The 16316-nt window shown below is 33.8% G+C and overlaps 1 protein-coding gene and 1 long non-coding RNA gene across 4 annotated transcripts in view; one reads left to right on the top strand and one right to left on the bottom strand.

Annotated features, from left to right (window-relative positions):
• The window catches only part of LOC149653841 (uncharacterized), a 161095-nt gene that overhangs the window by 80089 nt on the left and 64690 nt on the right, over positions 1-16316 (bottom strand). For both annotated transcript variants that reach the window (XR_016370802.1, XR_016370804.1), the window contains one exon: positions 14217-14331. This is a non-coding gene — a long non-coding RNA (uncharacterized LOC149653841). The remainder of the gene's footprint in view (positions 1-14216; positions 14332-16316) is intronic.
• LOC149653843 (GATA-binding factor 2-like) overlaps positions 1-16316 on the top strand; it is a 43313-nt gene that overhangs the window by 17931 nt on the left and 9066 nt on the right. The window contains exons 3-4 of one of the 2 annotated variants that reach the window (XM_089846765.1): positions 3821-3966; positions 15258-15383. In XM_089846765.1, coding sequence (XP_089702891.1) covers positions 3821-3966; positions 15258-15383 — 272 coding nt within the window. Of the gene's footprint in view, positions 1-3820; positions 3973-15257; positions 15384-16316 lie in introns of both variants that reach the window. The other variant, XM_089846764.1, reaches the window with a different exon arrangement.

The raw sequence follows: 16316 nt of genomic DNA on the forward strand, positions 1-16316 counted from the left end.
CAGGATATAATAGCCCAGATTTGGTTTTAAAATAATTTTTAAACATAGCGCCACTCCAACACTTGACTCCCAAATTCCGAGGGGTCATAACTCTTGACCTATCGAATACTCATGGAAAATCCATTGAGGATATGATAGCCCAGATTTCCCCCTATACAATGATATTAAATACTTAAATCTAAGTCAGGTAAATCAACTTTTAAAATCATTTTTAAACCTAGCAAGACTCCAACACTGAGGACCCCCAAACTTCGAGAGGTCATAACTCTTGACCTATCAACACTCCTGGAAAATCCCTTGAGAATATGATAGCCCAGATTTTCCTATACCTAATGATACTAAAACCGTAACTCCAAGTCAATTAGAGCTAGAGATAACCAGCTTTTAAAATCAAAACACTTTGAGAGGTCATAACTCTTGACCTATCAACACTCCTGGAAAATCCCTTGAGGTTGTGATAGCCCAAACCAAACTGTCCCGTATCCAACAACGATACTACACCAATTAGGGCTAGAAATCAAAGTTTTAACGAGAATAGAAAATGAAACGCGACTTGAGCTAGCTGATAGCCTCCAAATATTTCTACAACATTAAAACACATTCATATCACTGGCATTTCAAAGCTATAGTCCTTGGCACGTAGGATTACATTGAAATCTAAAGAAAGAAAGAAATATACACTCGGTTTCGAATAACATTAAGACACCGCACGGCGTTTTCATTTAATACCGGTTCTCGTGTATATTTGAGTGTGTATGGGCCGCCATTTTTATAGCTGGCGAATGGGGAATCATTTCTTGAATGCTAATTGGTGTCATTAAACGTTATTTGGACAAGGGGCCACTATTCAGCTAGGTCACGTCTAACCCCAGGGCCCTTCATCACTCAAATGGGCCCATACCACAGCGCCGAGGAACCCGGCCCGCTCCCGCTCACCAACTAAATTCCCCTTCGTATAGTCGTGCATGCCGCTGTGTGTATACGCGCTTCTAGCTCCGACCCTATAGGTGCAGTTACCTAACAAGGGATCGAACACTTCGCCAAGAAATGGTTTATATTTATTTATATATAACTTGGGAAACCTGGATAATTCAGGGATTTGGAAAATGGGGAAAAAAGTCTGGGATAATTCAGGGATTTGGAAAATGGGGAAAAAAGTCTGGGATAATTCAGGGATTTGGAAAATGGGGAAAAAAGTCTGGGATAATTCAGGGATTTGGAAAATGGGGAAAAAAGTCTGGGATAATTCAGGGATTTGGAAAATGGGGAAAAAAGTCTGGGATAATTCAGGGATTTGGAAAATGGGGAAAAAAGTCTGGGATAATTCAGGGATTTGGAAAATGGGGAAAAAAATCTGGGATAATTCAGGGATTTGGAAAATGGGAAAAAAGTCTGGGATAATTCAGGGATTTGGAAAATGGGGAAAAAAGTTTGGGATAATTCAGGGATTTGGAAAATGGGGAAAAAAGTCTGGGATAATTCAGGGATTTGGAAAATGGGGAAAAAAGTCTGGGATAATTCAGGGATTTGGAAAATGGGGAAAAAAGTCTGGGATAATTCAGGGATTTGGAAAATGGGGAAAAAAGTCTGGGATAATTCAGGGATTTGGAAAATGGGAAAAAAGTCTGGGATAATTCAGGGATTTGGAAAATGGGGAAAATAGTCAGGGATAATTCAGGGATTTAGGAAAAAAAGTCAGGGATTTAAAGCTTTTATCTAAAAACCCAGGGATATGTCAGGGATTTCATTTGGGAGGTGTAGTTATGAAGTGGGCTCTACAGGTAAAACACCTTAAAATGTTCCCAGGGATATTGGCAAAATTTCATCAGGGATAAGCTGCATGGAAAAAAATTTTTAATTTCGTCCGAACCTTGGAACTTAGCGCTCACTTTCTGTAAAATTATATTTGCAATTCATAATAGTTATCACTAATATTACAATTCAAAACCTTGAAGTATCCGACCCCTTTCTTGATTTTAAAACAAAGCGGGAATCGTTTTCTTATTGAGAAATATATAAGGACGGGAAAATCAGTGTTTGATTCGTGATATGAATTTTAGAACGGGGGTGGACCGAGTAATGGCAGTAATCCGGGCTTAGACCCTGATAGGGAGGTTAAGTATTTAACAGAGGCTGCCATTACCGCGATGGATGGTTACTTTTTTACGTAAAAGGTATTATTATCATTATATATATATATCCGTCTATACAAATAATCGTTAAAAATGTTAACGTCTTAAATTTGGGTTTTTTTATTTGGGAGGGGGGAGGGGGGTAGCAATGTGATGACGTAATTTTAGGCGAAGAATTTGATAAAGAACGCGTACGTCAACGTGTTTTTAATTATCGATATCCGTTAATTTTTAATTAATAAAAATATAACTATATATTTATTTTATCATAAGTTTATAAGATATGTTCCATATAAGTTTGTAAAGTCTGGTAACTTAGAAACTGGAGCTTGTAATTTTGAAGTGACAGCCTAGGTAGGTCATAGATTCGAGGTACAGCGACTGACGTACGCTGCTGTCAAAGGCCTAATTAGTAATGCAGACTAAATAGGAGCTAGATGGAACTTAAGTCCTGATACAAAATTAATTAACCACCACCGAGTGTAGTAAGTACTTCAATTGACTCGCTTCAGTCGTTCTCCTTCTCGAACTAGTTATCTCGAGAACTGTAAGTCTCTACGAAGCATTACGAACTCGTATAGGTAGCGTCATACTTATGGAAGGAACATCACTTATAAACTTATGCTTTTATGTATGGGATGGGAAAATTACGAAAACAAAATTTTGAACCGGAAACCTCGAGGATATGGAAGTTATTTAATTTTAAACACGTTTTTAAATTAAATACGTTAACTTAAAAATTATTATTATGTTATTTATTACCCAAGCTGGCAGGTTCAATGTATTTTTGTCAAATACATCGAATTGAATTAAAATTAAAACACACATGTGTGTTTGTTAGTTATTTTATTTGCCAGCTTGACAGACAGTAAGGTCAATCTTATTTTCCACCCCATGATAAGTTTGTCAATTTTAGTATCGAAAATACTAAATACATATCCAAAGCACGTACTATATCAACTGCTATGTATTTTTACACGTACATGATTGTAAATGTGTTAATATCAACAACCAATCGAATATCGACTCCTGTGTGTATGGTTCGTTAACCGATGAACAGTTTTGCTATAAATGAAACCTTGGGAAAATTTTGTTTTCGTTGTATTTTGGAAATGTTCAAATAACGCTTTTAGGGTAATTTTAATAAACATGTATACTTTATAGAGGTTTTTTTCGCATAATTGAAAAACAACCTGTGGTATTTGCATATGTACCAACATATTTGTTCAATTTAATTAATATCATGAATTTGTTTAATTGTCTATTTTTTCTTATCCTTGATTAAAAAAAATTGGTTAAATCTCCCATAAGACCACCACTAAGTTTTATACTTTGTGTGTAAAATTATCCGCCATTTTGAGGGTAAAAAGGACGGAAGGAACCATAATTTCTATAATAATAATAATAATTTCACTGTTTAAAATTTCACATTAAATAAATTCATGGTATTAATAAATAAAAAACCTCTAAGCTTTGGTATTCGTTGCAACCTTAAAAGGAACCTAACATCCCCGCTTTACCTATTCAATATTAATCCGTGCCAACATTGCAATGGCAACCTCAAACACGTAGCTTAATAATTTATTTATTTATTTTCAAATATATTTTGAAATATAAAAATATTTACAATGGTTAAGATTTCTAATTATTTCTCGATATGTTTTCTCTCTTTATTCTGATTGGTTTAGAGGGTCGAGAATGCGTTAATTGCGGCGCAACATCGACACCCTTATGGCGGCGAGACGGCACGGGTCACTACTTATGCAACGCCTGCGGTCTGTACCACAAAATGAACGGACAAAACAGACCGCTTATCAAGCCGAAGAGGAGACTGGTCAGTGTAAATATCATTTTTGTATCAATTTTTAAACAACAAACACCATTAACACGTTCTAACCGTCGTCTGCTATAGCCTATAGTCCATCGAATAGATGCCGTTACGACGTGTCATTGGTCAAGTCCCGTTTAGATATTTATAAACCCCCATTTCATCAGACGCAATTTGATACTTAGAGCTGACCGTATTCATTTGTTTTTAATTTCCCCAAATTAGTTTGTGAAATACTTTTAAAAATCAAATTGTAGAAGCTTTACTCTGATGAGATTGGTAACGATAAAAGGCGCAAATACGAATCACGTGACAATAAAGTGCGCGCGAAAAAGGCACGTGATATTACGAATTATTTTTAAAAGCGCGTGAAATTTATTTTAAAATTCAAACAAGGCTTAACGAAAATTAATGTATTTACAAAAATCACATGAAATTACGAATTATATGTAAAAGCACGTGCGAATTTATTTCAATATTCAAACAAGGCTTAACGATTATTAAATATTAACGTATTCACGAATTTTAAAAGCACGTGAAATTAAAAAGAAAGAAAAAAATCAACCAAGGCTTAAAGAAAATTCAAAATTTCTACGTACTTTTCTATATTATAGTTAAAAATAAATCTTAGCTGTAAATCCGTACATACTAATGGCACTTTACATTAAACCCACGCAGTCTAGAGGCGGTATGGTGCCCTTACTCTTTGCAAAACTCGTAAATATACAGTGTGTAAGATCATTAGTGGAAGTCCTTGGACTTGTCCAATTAAACGACGTTTTGAGTTTGGTTTCTTCGGGTGAAAGCGCGCGCTATTGTTCGCGCCATAATTCATTCGCGTGCTTCTAAACAATAAACGTAAGCCTGGTCTATTAAAATATTAGGCTTAACACTTTACTCCCTTGCTTAGTATTCTCCTCATTAACAATTCAAAGTCGAACACGAGAAATATAATTCATTTTAAAGGCGGAAGTTTATCTATCACGCTTTCGTTGTTAATTTCCTTAAATATTAGTGATAATTTCAACTTAAATCTAGAGCGGTAAAAAAGGCTAACGCTTCCTTTGAATGAAGGAAGAGTCGACGAGCTTTGATTGTTAAAGAAGCTACCATAACTAAAATTGTCACCGCGTATTTGGTTTTTGAATGAGTTTTAGGATAAGTTTTTAATTGACCTCAGGTTTTTTTTTTGTTCCTTTGGGTTTTGTTTGAGACTTTCTGAAGAAAAATCGTAAATTTTTAATTATTTTTTGAGTTTAGTTTAGTTAGAGAAAGAGGCCCTTCAAAAATTGAGTTTCAATAAGCAAAGGACTTAAGTTGCATTGCAGCATGGATCTTATAATATAATATTCTAAAATTGTCCATTAATTTAATTAACAATTAACAATATTAAAAATATATTTTCAACTCAGGAAAACTTTCTGTTTGGCAAATCTTTTAACTCTTAAAGACATCGTTGTAGACACGCAGTCAGTTTCTCGCCCGAGGAAGCATTAGCCGGAAATAAGTGACACCAGGAGAGGGGGGAAGGGGGCAGGAGGAACAATCAAGGGGGTCACGTGACCATTAAATACGGACAGAAAACTTCAGAGACTTTTCTATATAATTTTTTTTGCAAATATTTTTCTCTATACAAGAAGGGGGGGGAAGGTTCCCTTCTTAATTTCGTGATTGGAATTAATAATGAGTTGATTCTTTAGCAGGCTGTAGGAATTTTTTTCTTTTCTTATTATTTATCGGCCAGGTACATGAATTTTATTTCCCAGCGTTCCGCGCGCGAAAATGGTGTCCCCCTCGCTTATAATATGTGAAACGTCATATCCGCCGTTTCTGTAGTATTTTAACCATGAAAGTTTACTAAACCCCAAGGCGGGGGAAACGTGTAATTTTAATTATATTTAAAATCCATGGGAAATAGGTTTGATTTATAGTATTTTCTGGCGCGTGAAAATAATTTTTTTTTAATTTTTTTTTATAGCGCGTGAATCTTTTGTTTATGCACGAGATTTGAAAGGTATTATTTTTTTAGTTAGAGTTTATAATGAGAGTTAAAGGCAGGGAAATACCTAAATTGAATAGGGTTCATTTTAGGCTTGTTCTTGGTGTATTTTTAAGGTGAAAATTATTACTTTCAATTGGAGTTAATTCCACGATTAAAGCTAACTTTAATATATTCTTTATGGGATTAAAATTTACTTATGTTTTTGCTTAAATACCAGCTGTATTTATAGATTCATAAATGCAGCAGGTGGTAATTTATAATCGTTTAAAACAAAATATTACTTTTTAATTAAAGAATATTTATGTTCAAAAATTAATAAATTTCACGGACTTAATTAACCTTTAGGTAATTAATGAAGAAATACACTAAAATTATCAATTCATGGAAGAATTAAGTACTCTTAATTTATCAACTCTTGATAGCCGATTCTTACAAGGGCTTAGAGAATGAATAACACGTGTTTTAATTTGAGCACGTTGAAAATATATTTTTCTTCCGACACTAGACTTTTAACTTTAGCCTTGGGTGGAAATATCACATAAATCAATGTGTACAACACATTAAAAAAAATTCAGCCAAGGCCTATAGCTAGCTAGCTAACTTCGGTGTCAGGGAAATTTCGGGGAAACTCGTTCAAAAATTCTGTACGTGATCTTAATTACTAATTAACAAGAAAATAATAAAAACGTTTTTCAGTTTCTTTCAAAAATTGGAACTGTCTATTATGATATGACACGAGTGACTAAATAATATTACGTAATTAAGAAAAGTAATTAAAAATTTTGAGTTCTGCTTAAATTATTTATAATATGAACGTAGTCAATCACGTGCCGAAATTTCCCGCCAAATCGCGCGAGATTGTACGTACAAATGGCGCAAAAATATATTTTTCTTTGCACGTGAGAATTTCGCGCCTATTTTGCTTTTGGCGCGAGATTTTTTCTTTAAACAGCAGCACCGTCACGTGATTGACCCGGAGCAGCGCGAGAATGTGAAAAATGGCGCAAAAATTGCGATTTTTTCTTTATTATTATTTCATTTTTTTTTTTTACTAAAAGAAAAAATGATATTATTCATAAAATTGGGTCGAATTTCTTTTAAACGCGGAGAGATATTTAATTGTTTAAATTTTAGGAAACGTGCTTTAAGGATTGGATATCTTTTAATTCTTTTAATTTCGGTTCATTGAGTTTTTATAATAATTTTCTTATTTTATAAAATAATATCCGAAAAAATTATTGTATAAAAAAAAATAAAATAAGGTTATGGTATAGAAGACCTTTAATTAGGGTGGTCCTATTAATTAAGTCATTAATCATTTAACGTTTAAATGAGGCGTTATTATTGAACTAAGCCCAAAGAAATCGTGACAATTTTAAAAAGGAAAAAAATTATATTTATATATAATTTTTTTGGTCTACCTTGGGAAGTTTCTAAGGGCATATGAACGTTTTGACCCAGAACTAAAATATCCTATATAAAAGATACAATCTTAAAAGGGGTTATTTTTATCGTAATTTTCTATACTAAATTCTACTCAAACCAAGATTGGTTCAACAATATTATAAATTCAATCTTAGAAAGGGTAAATATTAACTTAGATACCATGTTATTTCTATGTTAAATTGTACCCCTTCCAAGGTTGTAAAATTAATATTTATTATTTAATATTTTGGTAGTTAGTGAAATGGCGCTCTATTATAAGTTCCCTTTGAGATTAATACATGGAAAGGCAAACGGGTGTCATGACCCCTGTAAATAAAAAATTGACCCCACACAACGCCAATATAAATATAATTTGGGGTTACGCAAATATACAAATCTTACTAAGGTTTTTTGACATTTACAATTGATTAAATGATTAATACATCGATACCAGAATCGATTTAGTAAAAAATACTTCCTAATCGATCATTTAAGTCAGATGAAAAAAAAGGACCACACAAATAAATTTTGGGGTCCAATTGAAAACGACTGTAACAAATTTTATATATTTATATTTCTAAAGTATAGGTCTAGTTAGCCTGAAGTAATTAACTTAACACATAATGAATGATTTCTAATTTAATTAAGATGGTCATTGGTAAAACACTCCTCCAATGTTCATAATAATAACTTGTGTTAGGGGGTGCAAGCATACCTTACTAGGGTCAAGCAAAATCGGCTGGTCAATTGGTCATAGAACAGTATAGTAGTTACTTTTTCCACTCAAAATTGATGATTTCCCATCGAACCATCATCACTCCCTTTATTAGCAGAACATTGTATATAAATGCACATTTTTTTAGTGTAATGATCTTTTAACAACATGAAACGAATCTATAAAGTATATTCGCGGTTTAACAGGTAATGATATTTTAAGTGGGTTACACTTAAAATACACGTTAAAATAACTACCTACTTTGGTGGCATTTTTCCTCATTAACCGCGTGATTGCGGACACAAAAAAACACCACATACAATTTTACGAATTGGCCCGGGGGACATCCTTAATGATAGACCATTTTTATTTCATCAATTGGACCCCCATTTGTCCGGACCCACCCTAATTTCCTATATCTCTAGAGAGATTTGATAGACTTGTCCAATTATACGCTCGTGCCATCACATTACCGCCTTTAGCCGTATTAATTAATTTAATAATACGAAAGGTAGTAAGATTTTATCCCCGATAAAGTCTATATAGGGTTTTTCAACGATAATTATTATTGCCTTTGAAATTGTAATAATTTAATGAGGGTAAAGGCAGGGATGAAGGTAGCTCGGGGTTGATATTGAAAAGGTCTATGATGCCAGGGGGATCCGTAGTTAATTTAGGGGGATTTTTTTGTTCCGCGTCTGGGTTTGACGCCTTTGGATTTATTTGATTTGTAAAAACACATAGAAAGGACAGATGGTTTTTAAATACCTTAATTGGAGATACATTTAAAAGATATCATCTGGAACATTTTTTTTTTCTTTATTTAATTTATTTTTATCCCTGGGCCAAATTGGAATTACAATCCCCCCTCCGTGTACCTTAAACGGGAGTTTAATTGTTCGGTTTTTTTTTTAATGTAAAAGATTGCAGTTAGGCCTTGGCAGATTTTATACAGTGTATTGGTTTTTTTGTTAAGGAATAATGTTTTAAACTAATTATAATTAATTTAATTGGCTAGTGGAATTTGGTAGTGAATTATTAATTTTTTAATTATTTATTTTAATATGTGATTTTTTATTAATTTATTTTTAATAATATTTATTTCATATTTTATTATTAACATTTTAAATTTTTTTTTAATATTTTTATTTAATTTTTATTTAATATTTTTATTTAATATTTTTTTAATATTTTTATTTAATATTTTTTAATTTTTTATTTAATATTTTTTTAATTTTTTATTTAATAATTTTTTAATATTGTTATTTAATATTTTATTTCATTTTTATTTAATATTTTATTTCATTTTTATTTAATATTATTATTTTTTAAGTATTTTATTTACAATACTTATAATTATTTTTTTTAAATATTTCAAAATTAAATCTGAATTTTAAACCCACTGAGGGAGTATAGTATTTAAGCGGCTTGTAGAGGAGGGAATTACTAGAGAAGGCATACACATACACACACATCCGGGCATCGTGTCACGTAATTTCGAGAAGAAATGATTACAAGAAAATGTTTAAAGCTGTAATTTTAGCTTTCAACGAAGAGAAAGTTAAAATTATTGGCTTATTATTTTGTTTTGTATTTCAACCCTCAACTAGAAAATTACCACCTTGGCAGCGCCGTGTGGTGTTATAGACCTTTCAGGTGTACCTTAGCACCTTTTACTCTCACTTTTTAAGGAGGGTGTATTATTATTAACAGGCTATTAGTCGAGGGGTACGCCACTCATTTTGTATTTTAAACAAAAATATAATTAATATAAATAAAATTCTGGTTATATTCCCTAGTAGTGTAGCTTAAACCAAAGCTAATTTTAAGAGTGACGTACCCCTCGGTAATTGATGTGGTATCAATCGAGGGGCACGTCACTGGCATACAGACAATATTTATTTAATTATATATATTCGCTAAGCCTTGTGTGCAAAAAGAAATTAGGATTTTTATTTTAATTAATATTACTCAAGTATTTATATTTAAAATTACGAGAGTGGTTTGCCCCTCTGTTTTAAAACACAGAAAATTTCAGTAAGGAATAGAAACTGCTAGGTTTATGTATGAATTTTTGACAATGAACCTCGTGACCTCTAAATTATCAGGATCTCCAAAAAGCGCGCGCTTTCAAAGAACAATTAAAAAATTTGTGCCACGCGGTCCAATTATAAAAGTGAAACACCTAGGCTTAGAATTGTCGCGTGAAAATAAAACGTATCCGAGTTTGGGCCCTCTTAAGCCTTTGTTTAAGAGAAAAAGAAATACATCTTGAAATAAAAGAAATGTTTATAAACCAGAAACCATGGAATTCAAAACTCTTTAAAAGGTGCGGGGTGGTCCTTTATTACGAATAAGCTTTTGGGTAAATCTAAGACAATGGGATGGGTTTAATTATTCACGCATGACTGATTCCCCGCCTTTAATAACGCTGTCAAGTGACGTTGTCTTCCTATAGTTAATGTCTTTGTTTCAATGGGATTAAGGTTTGCTTGTCTGAAGTTGTCATCTAACGCGGAAGATTGACTGACACAATTGTCATAATTGAAGAAGATCGCGGGGAATTTAGGACACTCGGCTTAATTTAGGTTCAACACCGTTAATGGGAAACCATTTTCACACAAAATGTGACGTCACAAGGCACTAATAGGTCAATATTTTCACATAGAAACACTTGGAGTTAAATGTTAGTACAGCGCGTGCAACTTACATTGCACGTGCTTTTATAAAACGCGCGCGCGCGAAAATTCATTCTTACATCGTGCTTTCATTTTGCACAAAACGCGGGAAACAATACATTTTTCCCGCCTAAAAAATCTCTAAGCCTAATTTAAAACTTTAAGGCGGGAAACAATACATTTTCCCGCCTAAAAATATCTCTAAGCTAATTCGAAACTATTAGCCCTAACAAAGCAACGTTTTTCGATTAAATTTAAGTAAATAATGTTTAATTTAAACAATAGAGGCGAGAATAACTATAAATAAGCAAAAATAATGCAGGGTTTTATGAATTTTAAGTTTAAAAAATATGTTATATTTGGTGGCATAAGATGACCACGTGTAAAAAAGATGAAACATGGGTCCCCTATGGATCCCAAATTTTTTAAAGTATGTCGTGCTTGATTAAAAGTAGGTGTTCCATATTAGCCCAGAGTCCTAGACCTCATTCTTTTCAGAGCTCTATTCGAGCTTGAAAAATTCTTAAAATAATCTGGGGTCCCATAAGAAGAAAAAACCCCAAAAAAATAAGCGCGGGAATGGTTATAACATCCGTATTACGTAACAAAGACAGTCTTGTCTTGTGTTTATTTTCTCTTCTTTTTATTTTTAAATGAATTTTATAGCAGCCGGAAAACATCCCCCCAAAAAAAAACCTCTTGTTCAAACAAGGCTTAACTATAAACACTAAAGATTTAGGGGAGCGACGTCAAGGGGCTATCAACTCATTTAAAAAATAAACCAAACGCAACTTAAATACGAAATAAATTAAATTCAGTAAATTACCTCTCGACGGTTTAAATAAAAAATAGATGGGCGGAGTTTTCTGTTTCAAATTGGTTACGGATGCCAATGGGAATTTAAAAAAAAAGAAGAAAATACCCAACCCTACATAGACACTTTTACATTAGCCTACACTACAAAGTTAATTTGTAAATTTACGTTTATTTACTTTAAATTTTTCATAGTAACTTTGGTGGTATTTTGTAAATTGAATATCCATGTTTCGTGAATAACTATTTATTCATTTAGTAAGGGGCCCATTCGTTTATTTAGGGTATGGTTTTTTGGGTCTCGTGTTTTACGTGCACGTGAATTTGAACTAACACGTGGAGTATGTCAGTTTTAAGCGCGCGCGAAATTTTGGCGCCAAATTATTCCCACTTGATTTAATTTTATTACGTTGATAAAATAAATTAGTTTGGGCATTCAAGGGAAACACGAATAAATTCATTTCAAGCCTTTAAAAAAAGGTAGGATAAACCGAGTTCAATATGATCAATATACGATCATTCATGTACGTCTTTTATATACTGGAACAGGGGCCAATGTGGATTTAAGGGTACAGAATGGATTATTTCCGAAGGGCCCATTGGGGTGATCGAATTTTAGGGTGCATAGCTCGGACACCCCGTCGAGTTACCTTACTATATACCTTACCTATTGTGATCATTCAACAGCGCGCTAGAGAAATAGCGGGAAAAGATCGAGCGCGAGACCCCATGCTGCTTTTCCCGCCTTTTCTATCCTTCGAGCGCGAGCTTTTTGGCGCCCTCGTGTCCGCCGTTCCGAACAACCCGAAGATCGGGACTTAACTTCCGAAGTAAGCGAGAAACGTGTCTAGAGTTCACTTTTGATTCATGGTATGGTATGGTATTTGGATACCCTACCATGGTCCATGGATGGATGGGGCATTATTTGGGGCCCTTTCACTGTACATGAAACCAATTTCAAAAGCCCTTTGTTGATTTGATAAGTAACAAATGTTATTTGCCAAAATTCCTCTAGACTTTTTGGGTTTTGGGGAGTTTTATGTTGTATATACTTTTAAGGACTCTATCAAAAATGTGTATGAAATTTTTTGGGACCCTTTTTTTGGACTCCATTTAAACGGTATTGTTAAGTTGGGATACAGCGTTCATTGTCAAGGAGGTTGGCTCTGAAAAATGGACGAATTACACACTTTATACGCGCATTGATACGCATTTTCAATCGAAGATGAAGTGGGTAACGTTTTTGGCTTATTTTATTGCCTGTATGTAAGCCTAAAGCGTAATTATAGATTTTTGCGCCAAAATTCTCGTGCCTTTTAAACACGTGCGCCGTCTTTCCCGCCATATATAAAATCACGCGCAAAGTTTCGGCACGTGAATTGTCTTTCCCGCCATAAATAAATGCGCATGCGATTTTTCTTAAAAATCCACCACGTGTTTCCCGCCAAATACATTAAATTCAATCGTACCACCAACAAATAGAGCCCGAAAACGATGGCTGAGCCTGACAGTACCCCCTAACTTCATGGGCAGGCAATCTGTAGTGTAGATAATGACGCGTATCATATAATTGGCCAAATGATATCTCGGTTGATATAATATAATTATATAAACCTTCCCATTTTGGCCCCCCCTCAAATCGTCTAGCAATTCTATTAAATCAAAGCGAGAAGGCGCCCTCGAACTTAATCCGATTTAAGCGAGGGGTCCGTCCCCCAACCAAGAAAATTGCAACCGTACCATATCGTTTAGGGGTTTAGTTTGAACCCCCCTGCGACAAGTTATCTTGGCAATAAAAGCTATGTTTAAAGTGGCCTTATAAAGAGAGTGCAATCATACCCAAGTTAAATTGACTTTCATGGTATGGAACCAACGGAACGGTCTTCTGGTTTAGCGTTCATTGAATTAGAAATAATAAAAGGAAGGGTAGAGATTGAACAAAATTAAAACCTTTACCAGGGTTTATTTGATATTGGTTCTAGTTTTATGAAATCTATTACAGGGGTGTTCTGGATGCTACTGAGTAAGTTAGAAGGGGGAGAAACATTTATCCGGAACAAATCCATTTGAGAGAAGGCAACCAACGCCAGCCAGATAGTGGCGCTCTCAGGGACCCTAACGGGCTCTTTTACAAAGCGATTCGGCTCGACCACTTACGATAAACTAACAAATCCCCCACTAGGGTGATTTGAAATCAGGGGATTTCATTTTAAAGAAAAAAGAATGAATTTCGCCTTCCAAAAATTAACCAAATTGTTAAGGGACCCCATCCCATGCATATTACAGATTGGTTTGTTGTATTTTTGGGGGCATATATTGATTGCGTTGCTTCAGGTCTGGTTTATAAGGGTACTGAGTGAGGGACCCCGTGTTAAAAATTAATTTATTTTGGGGTCCCCCAATGATAAGTATTTTACTTCTAGCCAAGGGCCCCCCTGAATAAGTTCATGTGCGGGCCCTGTTTGTACCCACCGATTGTAAGATTCTACAGCGCCTGGTTTAAGGGCCCCATATATTTTAGGGACCCTGTGTTAAAAATAAATTTATTTTGGGGTCCCAATGATAAGTATTTTAGTCAAGGGCCCCCTGTATAGGTTAATACGCGGGCCGTGTTCGTACTTACGATTAAAAATTTTCAGTGTATGATTTTCCATGAATTGAATATAATTAATAGACGATAATTCGGGAATTTTCCTTGAGTTTATATTTCGGCATTGATTTGATTCTTTGAATTTAATCTGCAATTACAATGAAAATAACTATAATTAAAGTTTACAAAAAACGCATTATACCTTAAAACTAAATTACATCATATCTAGAATTAAACTATGATTAAATTGATGGTAATATGATAGGGGTATCGCTAAAAAAAGGCGCGTAATCTTTGAAAGTAATTGCGCGCAAATTTAAAACCGAGGGGTTGGCCACTCATTGTAATAAGTGTCCATGGCTGTACCTTTCAAAATGATAACCCTTGATCAATCTTTAGAAGCCCTGCCCTTGACAGTGCTAAAATGATTACAAGTAATCTGAGAGTGAATAGCCCCTCGCTTACAAACATAGAATTTAAACAAAACCCACAAGAATGGCCACTTACGTATATATACAGAATTCCCATAACGGGATGGGTATATAATTTGCAATAGTTAAAAACCCCTAAAATCGTGTGAATGTTTGACCCCTAGTTGACCTTTCTTCCCCCCCCCCCCAATACGGACGCTGAAAAACTAGCAATTACACTTAAAAAGTAAATTAACAAAGAAGTTAACTTATATATTCCTAACCTTTATTATAAAATAAAACATGATATTTTGGTAATTTTCAGTTAATTTATATTTAATTTTAAACTATAAACTAAATGATGAGAAAGTGATGACGTAACGAACCCGCATGTCTAAAATGACGTCATAGCATCAATTAGGGGGATGGCTATTAAATGATAAGATTAAAAAATTCCATCGTGATTTTATAGTTATTTGAATTATACAGAATAAAATTAAACATTAAATTTAAAATTTAACGAATTGTGTTGTTGAAGGCACAGATATTAAAATTAAAAAATTATTCAAACGCCTTTTATCGTGATAGGATATTAGCTTCTAAAACCCGCCCTCGAAATTTAATGAACTATTATATCTAATTATTGTTATTGCATAATTTGCAGTCAGCGGCAAGACGAGCTGGTACGAGTTGCGCCAACTGCAAAACGACAACCACGACGTTATGGAGGAGAAATCAGAACGGTGAACCCGTTTGCAACGCATGTGGCCTCTATTATAAATTGCACAATGTAAGTTAACCACATTATTTCTAACCTATACCTTGTTTTACGTTTTTCATAAAATGTTGCCTAAACCTTCATAACATAATAAAAATAATAATAACAACCATTTAAAAGTATTTCACAAACAATTAAATAAATAAATAAAAAAATAAATGATAAATTGAAAAATAGTTTTCTATATAGTGTGACCCCAAAATGAATTTAAAATATATTTTTTTAAAAAAAATAATATTTAGTAATAATGAAAAAAATACTAAAAATTTCAAGCTAAGAAATTTAAAACTTTTGTATATAATTTAATGATTTGGGGGGCAATGCAATGCAAGGGAAGGTTGGGGGGTATGGCCCCTTAGTCGATCTTTTGTCCTAAATATTCAGAGAAAGGGAGGGGAGGGGGCCCAATTTATGATGGAACTATTTATGGCCGATGGGCCTTTTTTTTTTTAACTTTCCGATCAAAATGTTATATAGACAGCTAGCTATCCATTTTTTTTTGGGCATGAAAAAGTGATTTTGGTTTTTTTTTTAAAAAGAACGCCTTTTTTCGCTATAGTGAAAAATTGGCCTCAGGGGGACCACTAAACGTTAACCTTAGAAAACTTAGAAAGCTGGGCCGTTAAGACTTGGACTTTTCTTCTAAAAAACACTGCATCATATAAGTTATAAGTTAACTTGCAAAGTTCTTGCATCAAGTATTAATTAAAAACATTATACAGGGTGTATTGCAAAAATGGGAGGGTATAATTACAGGACCGAAGTGCAGTGTACCATAAGTTCATAAGTGATATGTTGGCCATCCATAAGTTTGTAAAATCTGGTAACTTAGAAACTGGAGCTTGTAATTTTGAAGTGATAGCCTAGGTAGGTTCAGGGTAAAGCGAGGGACGTACGCCTGGTGAATGAGGCGCTGCTGTCAAAGGCCTAATTAGTAATGCAGAC

The sequence above is a fragment of the Phalangium opilio genome, unplaced genomic scaffold, assembly GCF_054372755.1.
Source record: "Phalangium opilio isolate 3A_F unplaced genomic scaffold, DU_Popi_V2 ptg000081l_1, whole genome shotgun sequence".
Classification (NCBI taxonomy): domain Eukaryota; kingdom Metazoa; phylum Arthropoda; class Arachnida; order Opiliones; family Phalangiidae; genus Phalangium; species Phalangium opilio.